At 36.5% G+C, this 16,642-nt stretch overlaps 1 protein-coding gene across 1 annotated transcript in view; it reads left to right on the forward strand.

Moving 5' to 3' along the window:
- ptprfa (protein tyrosine phosphatase receptor type Fa) overlaps positions 1-16,642 on the forward strand; it is a 223,512-nt gene that overhangs the window by 60,387 nt on the left and 146,483 nt on the right. Inside the window, exons 2-3 of the mRNA XM_016268145.1 lie at positions 2,355-2,525; positions 13,807-13,831. Coding sequence (XP_016123631.1) covers positions 2,435-2,525; positions 13,807-13,831 — 116 coding nt within the window. The 5' untranslated portion in view covers positions 2,355-2,434. The remainder of the gene's footprint in view (positions 1-2,354; positions 2,526-13,806; positions 13,832-16,642) is intronic.

The raw sequence follows: 16,642 nt of genomic DNA on the forward strand, positions 1-16,642 counted from the left end.
CTGCTCGTATCATTTGTCTTTCAGCAGAAGCGACTGGGGTCTTTAGAAATGCAGGCCGCGTTCAGTCCACGCTTTGTTTTCCAAGCGTGCTCTTCCTGCAGGAATGTTCAGGAGAGCCTGCAGGTTGGGCATGCCAGAGACGCTTGGCTGGCGCAATTGTAGCATCCACTCAGAAGCAGAGTCTGTGTTTTCTTTGGGAAGGCAGAGACGGTGGGGGGCAGCCTGCTGTAATTACAGCTTGTGCTGAAGCAGAGAGGCTCGTGTGTGCTGAGCGTCACGCGCTGCAGTGTTTGTGTGTGCATGTCCCTAAATGCTCGCAGTTTAATGCAGTGTCGGTGACTCTGTCAGCTCAGCGGTTCTGTTCCAGACACATGATTTCCATAATAAGAGGGAGAAATGGCGCGCTCGGTGACGGAGGGATGTTTCCGTCTGCTCAGCCTGCAGGAATGTGGAAGCGCACCTTCAACTCCCGATCAAACGGCGTTTGAGGGTGGAAGCTGTTTGCTGAGAGCCAGCGGCTCCAAACTTTCTGCTGTGGTGGCGGTGTAATTAGTGCTGGTCTACGAGCGTCTCTCTCTCTGAGGTGTTTCCATGATTATTTTCTCTGTGGCAGAGGGGGTGTGTTGGATAGCAGATGTCTGCTTTGCGTGAGCATGATTAATTAGCCCGGGTCCGGCCAATTACATGATGAGCACTTCTGGTTAATAAATGAATGCATCATCTTAATCATGAGTGAGTGAGAGCATGCATGGGGTGGCTTCATTGGAAAGACGCACGAGAGCCCTCAGCACACGGGCTGTTAACACACACAGACCCCTAGACACATGCACTCAGCGTGAACCCGGCGTGACGCGTGTGTCCCCCAACGGCCAGAGGTGTCTGTGATCGTTGAAACGCTCTCCAGGGACTCACTGTGGCTGGAGCTCATTTGCTTGTGTTTAAAACCACTTTATTAAATTAACACAGTGACATCATTCGTTGTGTACATGATGTCACTATGTTAAAGGAATAGATCAGCCCAAAGTGAAAATGTCTCGCTCTGTATGTTCCCCTGCTAACCAATAATGCCATAGAAAAATAAATCATTAAAGGGGTCATATGATGTTGCTAAAAATAACATTATTTTGTGTATTTGGTGTAATGAAATGTTTATGCAGTTTAAGGTTCAAAAACCAAATTATTTTCCACATACTCTACATTATTGTTTCTCCTCTATGCCCCGCCTTTCTGAAACGTGCTGATTTTTACAAAGCTCATCGGTCTGAAAAGCGAGGTGTGCTCTGATTGGCCAGCTATCCAGTGCATTGTGATTGGCTGAATACCTCAAGCGTGAGACGGAAATGTTACGGCCCTTACCATACTGTGATGCCGTGTCCTGGAGCGACGAGACAAAACCAATAAAACCCATTATAAACGAGGCATTGGTTGCATCCAGTGGGGACATAATTACGGATTATAATGACTTGTACTGTCTTTTTATGCGTTGCGTTGCATCACGCCGTGTAAACATAAAACCATGTCTGCATTTATGATTGGAGAAATGACAAACAACAAGCGCTACTCTACACTGATCAAAACTCTCGTTTGAATCATCAGTGGCAAATTCTTTAAATATGAAAATGTACATACAGACTGTGAGTCAGAACAGCCAGAACATTGTAGTCTACTCTCCCAGGATCAGGAAACAGTCCTCCATTAAATGTGCTGCACACATCTGAATATTTGGGTTGAACTGTTCTGAAACTGAATCCATCAGAGCTGTTACTGAATCAGCATCTCTGAACTCTGAACTGAACTGCAAGCTATCATTCGATTCAGTGATGAAGCAAAGTTTCATTAGATTTAAAATGAAGCATGTTTGTCTACATGACAATGTGACATGTAGACAAACTCATTTGTAATGTTTTTTTGTTTTTGTTTGTCTGTAATAATTGAAAGAAAATCTTCCCCCCCCCCCCTTTTCTTTTTCACATATTTAGAATACTGTCACAGTAAATAATGATTTTCAGTAAACAATGACTTCATTTTTTGGCACTGTTCCTCACAAAAGCTATCATATGACTTCAGAAGACTTCTTATGAAATATTTAAGCAGAGTAGATAATGCTGTAATGTTTTGGAATGTGATGATGTAATGTATGATTGCATACATTATCATGATGCTTCATGATGCCATTCTCCTATTGCTTTAATTTACAGGCTGATCATACAGAATTACAGGAATGTGATATAATGCTCTCGGAATGCTAATAATGAGCTCATGTCTTGGAATGTGGTGATGTCATGTTTGAGTATTTGTATGTGTTGTTGGCATTGCATCTTTCTGATGTCATTCTCCTTTGTGTCCCCCGTCAGGTCTCACTAAATGATAGCGTGAGTGTGTAGTGATCCAGCAGGAGTTTAGGAACCCCTGCGGTGAGTGCCATCCACGAATCATGGTGCCACATACCCGACAGGCCTCTCCTCGTGACAGAGCCACATCCCTCCTGCTGCTGCTCTTCCTGGCGGTGCCAATCCATGCAGACAGTGAGTAGCACACTTAAAATACACACTACTCTCTTCTATCAGTTCATGACTGCCATTCTGTACATCTCTGATCTAAAAACCCAAGTGCGTAGGAATGGGAATAGCATGCTGTTTACAAAACAAACAACCTTCTTTCCTAAAGTGGCTGTCTTTTTACATCACACCGGTTGTCAAGTGTTATTTTCTTTCAAATAAATTGAGGGGATTCTGGTTAGCGCTATGAAAAAATGAGATGAGGAAATATGGATGTCAGAGGAATTTGAGATGTTGGATGCAATCACCATTGTGTTGTTTGTGTAATAGCGTACGCGGGAGGATCTTTCAGATTCACATCGATCTAGTTTGTCTCGAGGGACCCTTGCAGGTCTTAATGAACACTACATGCTTCGCTTCACATTTATCCAGCTTTTAAAGGGCAAATTAATAAGTCCAAAAATATGAGACCTGCTGGTTTGCTTTTTTACTGGGGAAATTGTTGCTGTCATCATTGAAAGATTCGGGTCCTGAAGTGTTAGAGTCCCTGGAGAAAGATTTCAGCAAGTATTTTTGCTAAATCAAATAGCTGTGTTTACTCCAGCCGTAGATCAGAATTGATAAGAGTGTGTTTGTGCAGCTCTGAGAGTCACAGGCCTTATGTCATGTAGTCCCTGAACCCTGAGGCCAATAAAAACAATAAGAACACCAAAGTCTGGTCACTTATTACCGCTGCTGATCTTTATGGTGCAGTAATACCAGCAGCATTAATCATTTACTTAGCGCTACCATTCCCAAACTAGGACTCACCTTATATGGAATTTTAGTTGTGTACTTTGAGAAAAATATTTACGTCTTACTATCTTCTGGAAGGCTGACCAAGTTAGATGTAGTGTGTTTGTTTTGCAGCAAAGTTAAGTTAGCTATTGGCTGTGGTCTTTTATTCAGATTGTTTTGGAATAGATAGCATAAATGTCTGGAACAGGTTGGCCATAAATATACTTTTATAAAATACTTTTATTCAGCAAGGATGAATTATATTGATCAAAACTTCAAAAAAGTGACAGTAAAGACATTTATAATGTTACGAAAAATTCTGTTTCAAATAAACGTTCTATTCATCAAATGATCTTGAAAAAAAGTATCCCGGTATTCCAAAAAAATGAAGCAGCACAACTGTTTTCAATATTGATAATAATCAGAAATGTTTCTGGAGCAGGAAATCAGCATATAAGAATGATTTCTGAAGATCATGTGACACTGAAGACTGGAGTAATGATGCTGAAAATTAAGCGTTGCATCACAGAAATAAATTTCACCTTAAAATATATTCAGATAGAAATCAATTATTTACAATAATATTCACAATATCACTTATTTACTGTATCTTTAAGCAAATACATGCTTTGAAAATGTTGAGGCTTTGAACAGTATTCAGCCTTATAGTATTTGCTTTGAAATAAAAATCTGCTATTTATTGCATAAAATAATATTTGGTCATAGATATTTTAAATATTATTTTGAAATATTTTTAATAAGTTATTGTGGACAAATGAATCCAAAATATTTAATGAATTAAGTAAAATATAGTTAAAATAATCAGAATAATAAAATAATCTACAGTGGTTTGAATCCAAGGAATAATTATGTGTATTTTGTATTCCCCAATATATAGTATAAGCAAGTATTTTTATTAAAACATTTTAATATATAAAAAGTCAATTTCTGTGAACATTTGAGATTGATGATACAAGTGAAATGTTGATTTGAACCAATTCAGTAAAGCAAATCAAACATCAAGCTTTAATGCCACTTTTATGACTTAATATTAAATCAGATATGCAATTAAAATGTTTTTGTCTCAACAGTCTCAAAATCCTGAGTCATGGCACATGTTTAGGAAACATAAAAGTGGGTTAAAATCGTTGTAATGCTGGGTAATTTTATGTTGGCATTGTAAAATGAATTACAGCACCTGTCAGTGTTTGTGACTTAGTCCGGTAGATGGGAAGATGGCAAATGTTTCTGAATTTGCCCTCTGCTCTGCTTTGCTCTTCACGCTGACGGAGCCCTGCGCTCTCATGCAGGGGTGAGAAAAGCCTTTAGCAGGTTTTTCAGTTGAATGCATCAGTTTTCTCACTCTTGTGATCTCTGGCAGCTGGACCAGCTTGTGTTCACATTATGATCCACTCAATAAATTTTTGTTTTTCCCCACTCACACTTTCCTTTCGAGTCTCCTCGCACAATTGTGTAGGACGCAGTCTTGAAGACTTTAAGCACAGAGTACAAAATCGCCATGTTTTATTTATGAGAGCAAATATGGTACAACTTCAGCATGCAATTTCAGCTCCGCCCGGACTTATAGAGCTGCTCGTCCTGTGATTGATGCTGTGCTGAATCCGTGTTGCAGAGCTGCTTTTGTGGTAATTCCAGTATAAGATTAATGCCGGTGGTCGCAGAGGAAAAGTCCTTGCAAAGGAAATCACCTCTTATATTTACACAGATATTGCTATCTATTATATATTGCTAAAGCCACATGCAGCTAATTAAAGGAAAGACTAACCATCCTGCTCCTTTTCTTTATGCTTTGCCTGATTCCTCCGTCCCTCCCTCGAAAACCAACTATCCCTTAGATAAGTCACACACTGACAAAAATAGGTGTAGAAAAAAATTTCACTCAGAAATTGCTAGCAAATTTCGCAAATAATTACAAAATAATGAATCAGATACTAACACATTTGATAAAACAATACATTTCAAAGTAGAAAAACTGAAATAGATTGGTACTGAGATCTTTTCATGGTTCTCAGTCAATGCTGCTCCACACAATCTCCATCTCTGCAAGTGCCATGAGTTTGTCACGTTTAACGTGCATTTGAAAAGGCAACAAGCACCGAACATCTTCCCAAACTTGTAATGAGAACCATTTATACATTTGTAAGCAAAGAAAGAAGCATTTGAAAAGTTTCCCTGTGGTTTTCCGCCAAAATAAAAGTAAAAAATAAAAATGTAGTGTGATGCACTTACTGCCTCAAATGCAAGTTTCTTAAAGGGATCCCTGGGTATTAAGACTTGTATGGCTTAATATAATGTAAATGATGTCTCTTCCTGAAATATGTGGTAGAAGACCCATTAAAGATGTATGTTATTTAAAAAATCACATCATTTTATACATATTTTGGACTATGGGGGGCGCCATTATTCTGATGACGTAAAATGGTTGCACTCGGTGAGCTACTGCCGCTACCTGTTGCTAATTTTACCACAACCCAACTCGGAATAGACAAATCAGAAAATAAAATACTGTTATAAAGACTCAAAGGCATCAGGACTAAAGTGGAGTGAAAAAAGAAGCGGGTCTTTAGGAAGTTTTATTCGTCCACAGGCATCTTCCCATTCTTTTCTCCTCTTCTTGTGAAGTCTTGCATTGCTTCTCTTGTTGCCCTTCGACTGAAAATTGCAACCAAAAGTCACACAATGTGATATCGTATCAGTATTTTATTTTCTGAGTTGTGTATTCTGAGTTGTGTTGCGGTAAAAAGCCAAAGACTATAGAAATAAGCGCCAGTAGCTCACCGAGTGCAACCATTTGACTTCATCGATGCAGAATGTACTGTGCACATAAAATAATGGCGCCCCCCATAGTCCAAAAACCATGTCGATTTTTTTAAATAACATACATCTTTCATGGGGTTTCTACTATATATTTAAATAAGGGATATCATTTATGTTATATTAAGCTATACATGTCTTAATACCCGGGGATCCCTTTAACATGTATGAAAACGTGTATGATTATTTTTTAAAAAACAATGTTTTTCAGTTTCCTGAAAAGTGTGTGTGTGTGTGTGTGTGTATGTGTATGGTGTTAATAATTCATGTTATATATTTTTTTTACCTTGCAAAAATATGAAATATCAATAAAAATTGTATTCTTAACCTGATGTAGTCAATAAATTAAAACTTTTCTTAAAATGGCATAAAAAAAATTCAACACCCTATGAAACCAACATAAATACATAAGACTTCATAATACATTAGACATCATACGGTGTAGCTCTGACACTGAAAATTGTGTTTATATGTGTGTTTGTGTGTGTGTGTGTGTGTGTGTGTGTGTGTGTGTGAAAGAGAGAGATGGAGGAGGGATTGATGGGAGTGCAGCTGATGGAAGGACTATCACAGTTCATCCAGAAAATCCATTCACATCTCCGTCAATTAAACTGGACACCAATACACACTAGACAGTTAAAAATGGGTTGTTGTCTGACCCCTGAGCTCTCTTTAGACACACACACACACACACACACACACACAGGCTGAAATCTAAACAGATTTAGTGAAATCTTGTTACACAGACCTTTTTAACCCCTCGAGCACTGAAGCACCTCTAATGCATTCATTCAGACTAAGCCCTTCTTAATCGAATCTGAACTGATTTGAATAATCAATCTCATTTGAACCTGTGCTGCTGAAGTGGATGTTTGGCCGGATCAGTTGTGAGTGTTTGTGTCGTGACTCCCATGAGTCTCTGAGCTCAGGTCAGGTGTGAGGTGAGGGGGCTCCTAATTGCTAATCTGATGGACACTTTTATTCAAAGTGACTTATTGTTTGCTTATTTCAAGATGAATCCCTCTGGAGTAACCTGAGGTTAAGTGTTCTGCTCAATGGCGAGAGCTCATGAATCATCCTTTACAAAACTGAAAGCAATAAAGATGCACTTCTTTGTTTGCATACAGCCAGAAGTGTAGCACCTGGACAACATGGAAGAAGAAGGTGAAGAAATTAATAGAATTAATACAAAGCTGAATCCACATACACTGTAAAAATGCTTATATATATTTACCTTTACTTACGAAGTAAGTAAAGAAGCAGTCTACTTTGTATCCACCATGTGACATTTTTATGTCATTAAATAAAAATATTAAAATGGTTTTGTGATGAAACATGTAACCAACATGAATGCAAAGATTGCATTTCTAATAAATTCTTGAAACCGGCATTTTACTTTAGATGTTTAAAAAGGTTTTTATTTATTTTTCTTTTAATCATTTTGGACATACTTCTTAGCCATTGAACTATTTGCATTTCCAAGCCTTTAAGAGTGCAGAATGTACGCTAGAATGGAAAGTAATCCGAGGAGCTTGACTGTGTTGAATGGGAGTTTATTGTATGTTATAAGCAGGTAGATAAAGTGACTGTAGACTGAACAGACAAACTGTATCTGTTACAGCACTTGTACAGCTCAGCTTTGCTGTCTTAATGGATGAGAGTGTTTCTGTCAATAGAAGGATGAGAACACCTACTCAAACACAGCAGGAGTCACTGCCTGAGTCAGTCTTAAAATCCATCACCAGTAACACTGCACATGCTGCAGGCCAGAAATTCAGCTGTGTGCCTCAGCAAGCCTTCTTCATCAGAGAGAGGTGTTCATAATGAAGACCCCTCATTAGAGTTAAGGGACCCCTAAACAAACAAACAAACATTGGTGTGTCCCATGATGTTTCATTTAGTACATTTATTAATTTATTTTTAATTATTGACCTATGGTGCGATTTTGCAGAAGGTTTTATTGATGGTGACACTGCAAATGATAGTCATGATCTAATAAAGATACAGTTTTGATTTATGAGTGTTCATAAATTGCTGTAAATTAAATGACTGTAATTATCCCTGTTTACCTTTGTGCTGATCAGACTCATTTACAACTTATTAGCTAGCAAGGGTGTCAATTCCAGTATTCCAGTATTCCAGCAATTCAAAATTGTGTCTATGTGTGTGTGTGTGTGTGTGTGTGTGTGAGACAATTCCAGCATTTTCTGCATACAGACTCTTAATATATGAGTGTCAATATAAACTGAATATAAACCAGTCATGACAAATAATATTGGTGTGCATTTATTATGAAAATTATTATCCATAAAAAGAAAAAAGATTTAGCTTTTTGATTCAATTTGATGATAATTATATCGTTAACACTTTACAATAAGGTTCCATTTGTTAATGTATTGTTCATGTTAATTTCAGTATTTAGTAATAGATTATTAAAATCAAAAGTTGTTAATATTATTTAGCTTACCCAAGGTGACATGAACTAACAATGAACAGTTGTATTATTAATAATTGATATTAACAAAGATACAAATACAAATGTATTTCTCATTGTTAGTTAATTCATGAATTAAAGTTATATATATATATATTACTATTTAATATATTATCATATATTGTGTTAATATTTAAAATATGTATTATATATATATATATATATATATATATATATATATATATATATACATACACAGTATTATGTGACATGAACTAACAATGAACAGTTGTATAATTAATAATTGATATTAACAAAGATACAAATACAAATGTATTTCTCATTGTTAGTTAATTCATGAATTAAAGTTATATATATATATTTAATATTTTAATATATTATCATATATTGTGTTAATATTTAAAATATGTATTATATATATATATATATATATATATATATATATACATACACAGTATTATGCATAATAAATATTTATTATTTTAATATATTTTCTATGTTATTTTCTATATTTTTATTTATATGATCAATATAGCAGTTTTTAAAAGGGTGTCAAGCAATGAAATAGTCTTCTGGAGAGACACACTGGAGAGAAGAATACAGTATACAGTATATGTGTATGTGTTCTCTCTGACACTTTATTCTATTGGGCAGTGTCTCTGGAGCCCTGATCACTCTCACGCTCGACTATGTCTGAGCTTAAAAGCCTGTGTGTGGTTTTCTCTGTATCTCTCTCTCTCACACACTGTATCCTCTGTACCTGTTCATTTTCCCTGAGTGCACATCAGCCCACACACACTGACACAGGAACATACAGTTCTGACAGACGCACGCGTGTTCACGTGTGAGGGAGCAGACTTCACATCGACCGAGTATATAGGTGCATTAAAAACAGATTTATGAGAGAAGATAATTATATTTGTCATATCCTGTCAACAACAAAACAACAGACCATATGAGCTGATGAGATTTTTCCATTCTGTCCAGATGAACGCACACTGAGTGTGTACTTTACTAGCACTAAATAAACCTGAAAATGAAGGTAGCCAAAGAGACACTGTAAACACAGAGATTGTCTACAGGATATGAATCTGCTGGGGCACGTCCACTAAATATCAAACACCAGATAATTAAAAAACATTGAGCAAAATTTATGAACAGATCAAAAAACTGACAAATTATGAAAGATCCTGCAGCATTTGAGCAGATACAGACAATTAATCTGATGCTACATAATTCATTTTTATGTAGCATACTGCACTGTAGGTGTCGGTATACATTTGGGAGAGCATTGTGTGTGTTTACAATTGTTGATTTTTTTTTAATTAAATTATCTAATATATACACTTCCGTTCAGGTCAGTAAAATTTGTATGTTTTTTAAGGAAATGTCTATACTATCACTTTTTATCAATTTACCATATTTTGGCTGAATAAAAGTATACATTTTTTTCAAAACCATAAACTTTTGAATAGTAAAGATAGTAAAGACTTATATTGTTACAAATGTTTTCTATTTTGAATAAATGACAATAAAAAATTTTATTTGTTATTTTTTTACATTTTGTGTAAAAAAAAATTATCTCGTGTATTGTTCACATACTCTGTCACTTCATGCATACAGTATTTGCATATTGTGCACAATATATTGTATAAATTATATACTGCAGTTCTAGGAGAAGTAGTATGGTAGTATGCCATTGTAAAACAAGTGTATTTTTCAGACTAATAAAATGATTTGTTCAGTTTCCTGAGCTAAATAAATTACTTGTTACCCGGGGGTCTGTTTCATGAACATTTGAGTCCATTTGATGAGCTTTTGCTCTCCACACTGTTATCATTCGAGAGAAAACTGAATAGTGCATCACACTGGGAGAGTATATTCTTTTCATCAGCCATTTAGAAAATTTGTGCACCTCTGCGGCTGGTGAAACCTCTGCACCCGTGTCTTTGTGTTTGTGTGAGTGATTCCTCTCGATGTGCATGACTGATCCGGTGTTACTACACCGTTAATGAGAGCTTTTCAATCCAAAAGCAGCGACTTTGTTTGAAACTTTTGTCATTTGTCATTGTGAAATGCAGCTCTCCCTCCACTCACACAGCATTTGACTATCTGGCTGTCTGCCTAGATGCCATTAAACGCTGGTTATCTGAGCCCAAATGAGAGAAAGGTCCTGTAGGACAAGAGCAGGGTGTTGAATGACAATGACACTGCTGCAGTGATTGACTCTATGTGAATGTGTGTGTGTGTGTGTGTGTGTGGGCTTCTCAATCTTTATTTCATCATGACATTTGATCCTTTTCTGCCTGTATACTGCTACTAGCAGTGTTTACGGCACTGTAAACTAAATCACAGCCAATGACCAGACACACTTCATCACATACAGCACTGCAGTTTTTAGGAGCAAGTTTATGGTTACGGTGGCTATGGGTTTAAAAATGTATTTAAAAACATATTTTGTTTATATTTAGTGATGTGTGTGACTCTTTTCATTTGAGACAGTAAATAATCACTTATCGAACATCTAAAATATCTAACTGTGTTGTAAATTGGATGTTTCAATATGATTTGACAGTGTTCTCTTAGCTAGAGATGTAATATTTTCCGATATCTCAAAACGTACCATGATATGATTACAATTTGATTAGATTCAGGGGTCTGACATCAATATATCAGTAATACAGTATTATGTGCCTGTTTTATAAATCCAAACACATTTTTATTAAAGGGATAGTTTACCCAAAAATGGAAAACTTCAACATCATTTAGTCAACTTCATGTTGTTCCAAACCTGTATGAGTTTCTTCTGTTCAGCATAAAAGAAGATATTTTGAAGAATGTGGGTAAACAAACAGCTGCTGGTCCCCATTGACTCCCATAGTATTCAAAAAGAAGTCAAAGGCTACCAAAATTCTTCCAAATATCTTACTCATACACAAAACTCACACAGGTTTGGAACAAGTGGAGGGTGAGTAAATTATTGATTGATTGATTGATTTAATTTAGGTTGAACTGTGCCTTTAAGTCACACTTTGCAGCCAAAATATAACAGCATAACATTTAATTGAACTCTCTGAAAATTACAAATCCTGTTTTCCAATTGGGGCATCCAATAATAATATATAGAAATAATAATATAGAAAAATAAATAATGAAAAAGTAGATAAATCAAGATAAATCATCAGTCAAGAAAGTCAATATTCTGTGCTTACTAAAATGTGCAAATCTAGTATCCCCATTAGTTGTTAAAAATCAAAACTTCTCAATTTTTTGATGACAGATCAGTGACCACTTGATGTCTTTTTAAGATGTCTTCAAGTATAGTACTAGTACTAGTACTTCTAGTACTGTTTTTTACATCATATTGTTAGTCATTTGATTCATACATGGATCTATATTGATATATTGTCATATCACTAATAACATCCTTTCTAGCATTGTAGTCTCAACAATTGCAGAGGCAAGCCCCTTTTAAATGTGATAAAAGAGCACAGAAAATGTAAAAATCAAGCTTCTGTAATTTTGTGCATGTTGGCATGTTCATTCAGAAGGTTTTCTCTATCTTTGGTTGCACCAAAGATGTTTCATCCCAAATTCTGCACTTTGAAAGCATGTGAAGTATGGTTAAAAGCTCTCATGGGAAGAGGACTCACATCTAAGAAGAAAACCTGCTTTGATTTAGTCATCATTCATTTAGTCTCAGTAAAATTAAGATGTAGAAATAGAAATGATCTTTGGGACTTGGTTGCTTTGAGATGGTAATGTGCATTCTATAATACATATGAACATATGATAATACTTCAAATCCATTTATAGCAAACTTTCCTCATGTGAATAGTTACAGAAATCACACTACCAAAACCCAATTGTTCAGTTTATTTTAAATAACTTCTGCTCTTTTGAAAGGCAATTAAATTGGCATCAAAAAGCTCATTTTCTGATTCATACTTCTCGGAGCGATGAATGAGTTTATTAGTCGAGACGGAGCCTCAAACGTGAGATGGTGCGCTGATTGCTGCCGTATAATCACTTCCAGAGTTTCTCTGCTCATGTAGGCGTTTCACTCACCGTTTATTGAATGATCTTCACAATGATCGCACAAGACCACCCCTGCTAACTCACCTCAATGAGAGAGAGAGAGAGAGAGAGAGAGAGAGAGAGAGAGGAATTGGTCATGGTGTTGATAATGGTGGCACCATTCTAACTCTCTATTGCTATTTAGACAGAGCCATTACTGTAATGCACCACCCAATGGGGAATAAAAGAGAAGCAATTTTGGAATTGGTCATGGTGTTGATAATGGTGGCACCATTCTAACTCTCTATTGCCATTTAGACAGAGCCATTACTGTAATGCACCACCCAATGGGGAATAAAAGAGAAGCAATTTCTCTTTCTTTATCTCACTCCTCTCCTCTCTTCTCCTGAATAATAAAAAGGCCAGGCATTCAGGCTAGAGTCTCACTAACTTTTTTAAGAAGTAAATAAGCATTATTGCAGTACGTTTTTACACTGCTTCAAAATTTTAAGTTTAATTCATATTTGTTGAATTCACTATCCGTTTTTCAGCGAACATTGTTTCATTGTAGTACAACACTCTACAATGTGTGTAAATCACTAACATATGCGACTAAATTTTAATGCTAGGCGACTAAATAATGTCTGTCTTTAGCATTGGATAGTAAATTGTTTGATTTCACTCGCCAGTTAGAAGCTGAGCATAAGTTTAGCCAATGGTGATTCTATTGCCAAGGTGTGCATGGAGGGTTATAGTCTTATTTATTTTAGAAAATAACCTGTGCTGCATGCAACTAGCATTCAAACACAGAGATGCCAAGGAGTTTATGTTGACTAAGTTCTTCCTATTAGACACTGTCACAAACAACATCAAAAAGAGTACAGTGTGTCTGAACAAACATTGTCTATTTCTCTTCCGCATCAGCAACACTGGTGTTGGGCATATTAACACGTCCTCAGTTCAGATTCTGTTTTGCAGACATGAAGCGAGAGCTCGACTGGAGGTAAGCCGTGCATCCATAATTAATGAGAATAAATGGTTAGGCTGCTGCGTCTCGATCGATGTTGAGCTGCTTGATGTTTAGGGACAGAGGGCAGGAGACTGACTTCCTGGATGCTGTCAGTTTATTTCACTTCATGCAGATCTGTAAGGGAGTGGCTATCTGCATTATGCTGTGTGGAAGGAAATGTATCTGCTGTTTGTGTATTTTGCGTTTTCTTCCAGTTATTATGCCTTCCTGTCAGATCTGGTAAGTTTGAGTTAAACACTTCCAAATGGAGAAATCGCAGCTCTTAAATTAGCACCTAATATTAAGTGGCAAACAGTGTGTCTCACAACTGATCCTCCCTGACGTGTAGAATAAACAGGCGAAGCGCGGCGCAGCTGATCATCTGGTTTCAGAGCTGTTGATACTCATTAATCCTGTGATCTGTCAGCGGGCAGATTAATGGTGTCCTCGCACCAGGCCGAGGGATTTGGGTGGCGTGTTTGTGGTCGGCTGCTCATCGCTGTGACTGCTCGGCCTGTGCACTGTGAACATGCAGGCCCATTACATAATTAACACACATTCTTGGGTGATTCTTAAATTAAGGTAATTTTAACTAAATAAAATCTTGAAAAATGAAAGTTATGATGAAATACATGTAAATTTGAAATATCTGATCAAGTCCTGTAGATTGGTTTTGGAGGAACATTTAGATAAGACTTTGACTTAATCTTGAAAATTAAGACTGTCACTCTGCTGCTCTCATGTCACTAGTTATTTATATCATGAACAAAACCTTCATGGAAACCCTATGAAAAACATTACAAATTGTACACACAAATGCCAAATATAAATATATATTAATTTATTTACTTATTTTATTTATTTTTTATGAAGTTCTGTAGGTATAAATATAGAATTTCCTTTTTTTATATACAGTACATTTATAACAGAGAACTACTAGATCACTAGAGAACTAACTAGTGAATAAAGATGAAGAGAACTGTGTTATTGCATGTTAATGCGTGTAACCCAAGTACACAAGGAAGTGATAATTACTTTCAAATAGTATTGTTTTCCTTTAATAATGTTATTATTTGTGTATAATTAGTATTCAGCTAGCTAACTATAAACATACCATAATGTTCAGCAAGGTTGTCTTCTTGTTCCACCCCCTAATTAAGTCGAATTAGAAAGATATCTTATGTATGTTATGCTCACTGTATTTGGTACTCTTTGTGGCATATAGCTGAGAATGCAACTTGTACTTTTGAAACATTTGAAACACAATGCAAACCATGCTTGTGTTCATTAGCTAGAAGCGTTTGCATTAACATGCCATGTGTATGTTTAGTATGTTTAGGGTCTTAATGGGTTAAGCAGGTTCAGTATCAGAAGAACGTGTAGTTCTTACAAAGAGGTTAATGTGGTTGTCTCTGCTACTTTGATCCAGTTGCATTGGGTTTTGTCCATATATAAACACTCATTTGAATCAAATGCTGGTGTTTTTGAGTCTGTGGATTGCTTTTAAGCTCCGATTAAATTTTTCTATGATTAAATCATGAGATTGTAATGAAGTATTTATATGGCATATCAGACCGCAGCTTCTGTTGTCATGACTAGACAACATCATTTTGCATCATGCATGAGCTTTTTTATCATGCATGAACTCCAATATAAATTGTCCAATCGGAATGTTCATGCAAATTGACAGTCCATTATGGAAGAATAGATTTGACTCAAACTCAAAGTGGATGTCATTTATGGGGAACAGATGGGAATGCTGAGATGGAACTAGTGTTATTTGTACATCTCTGATTGGCAGATTACATGAAAATGCTCAGAAACCTCAGTGTCCTGTGTTTTGGTGAGGTGGAGCGAGGGCAGAAACCTTGGCAGCAGATTGCTTTGCACTGCCTGAAGAACACACATGAAAGTCAACTCGGTAAATATTGCAGGAGTTCAGCATGCTAGCAGGCACAAAGAGCCTTGTGTGACTATGAATCTGTGATGCCTGTCTTGTGTGACACATCCAGAGTCAGAGGTCATCAGGCAGGGTGGCCGTCTGATAAATCAGTCATGAGAGGAAGTTTGACCTCAGGTGTTTCAGGGGAGGCTGATGCGAATATACAGAACCGATCGTATTGAGGTGTGAATAAGACTGTGTTTCTGTTTTATATATTATTTATTTACTCATTCATTCATTTATTCTCACCAAGGCTGCAATATTGTGAAATATTACAATTTTAAAAAAAAATCTATTTCAATATATCTTGAAACGGAATTTATTGCTGTGATGCAAAGCTGAAATTTTAGCATCATTACTCCAGTCTTCAGTGTCACTTGAGCCTTCGGAAATTATTCTAATATTCCGATTTGCTGCTCAAGAAACAGTTTTCATTATTATCACTGTTGAAAACTGTGGTGTGTAATATTTTTCTGGAAACCATGAAACTTTGTAACATCTTTTGTAAAAATTAAAAATGACTTTAGTGTCACTTTTGATCAATTTAATGTATCCTTGCTGAATAAAAGTATTAAGTTAATAATCCATATATATACACATCCCAATTACTCCCATTTCTGTAGAAAACCCTAGTCTATGGTGTTTATAATTAGCCTTATGTAAAACAGTAGAAGTAGTGTGTCCTAATTTAGCTGATGGGTGTATGAGTATGTGGTATAATTAATGTCTTTTGGAAAGTTGCCATAAACTTCATGTGAAGCTGGTTGGCCGTCTGCATTCTGCACACACACTGCATCAGGCGAGGGCAACCATAATGACATCCATTGTGCTGACATCAGTGCCGTGAAGCAAGAGAGAGCCAGAGAATTAGAGAAAGGCAAAATGACAAGGTCCCCTGGACAGAAACTGGGACCAAGACAGTTCCTGCCAAAGAAAAGATGAAGACGTTGTCTCCAGCGAGGCCGGCAGTTTGCATTATGCATCTGTAGCCAGAGACAGAGGTAAACAAAGCAGGCAGCGCACGTTATGATATATCTGTTGTTCCCTGTGGTGAGCTGGATGGCTGGAATCTTTAATTAAGTTCCCGTCAGCTCTCTGTTCCTCTACAG

This window comes from Sinocyclocheilus grahami, unplaced genomic scaffold (genome assembly GCF_001515645.1).
Source record: "Sinocyclocheilus grahami isolate Dianchi unplaced genomic scaffold, SAMN03320097.WGS_v1.1 scaffold43.1, whole genome shotgun sequence".
In the NCBI taxonomy this organism is placed as follows: Eukaryota; Metazoa; Chordata; class Actinopteri; order Cypriniformes; family Cyprinidae; genus Sinocyclocheilus; species Sinocyclocheilus grahami.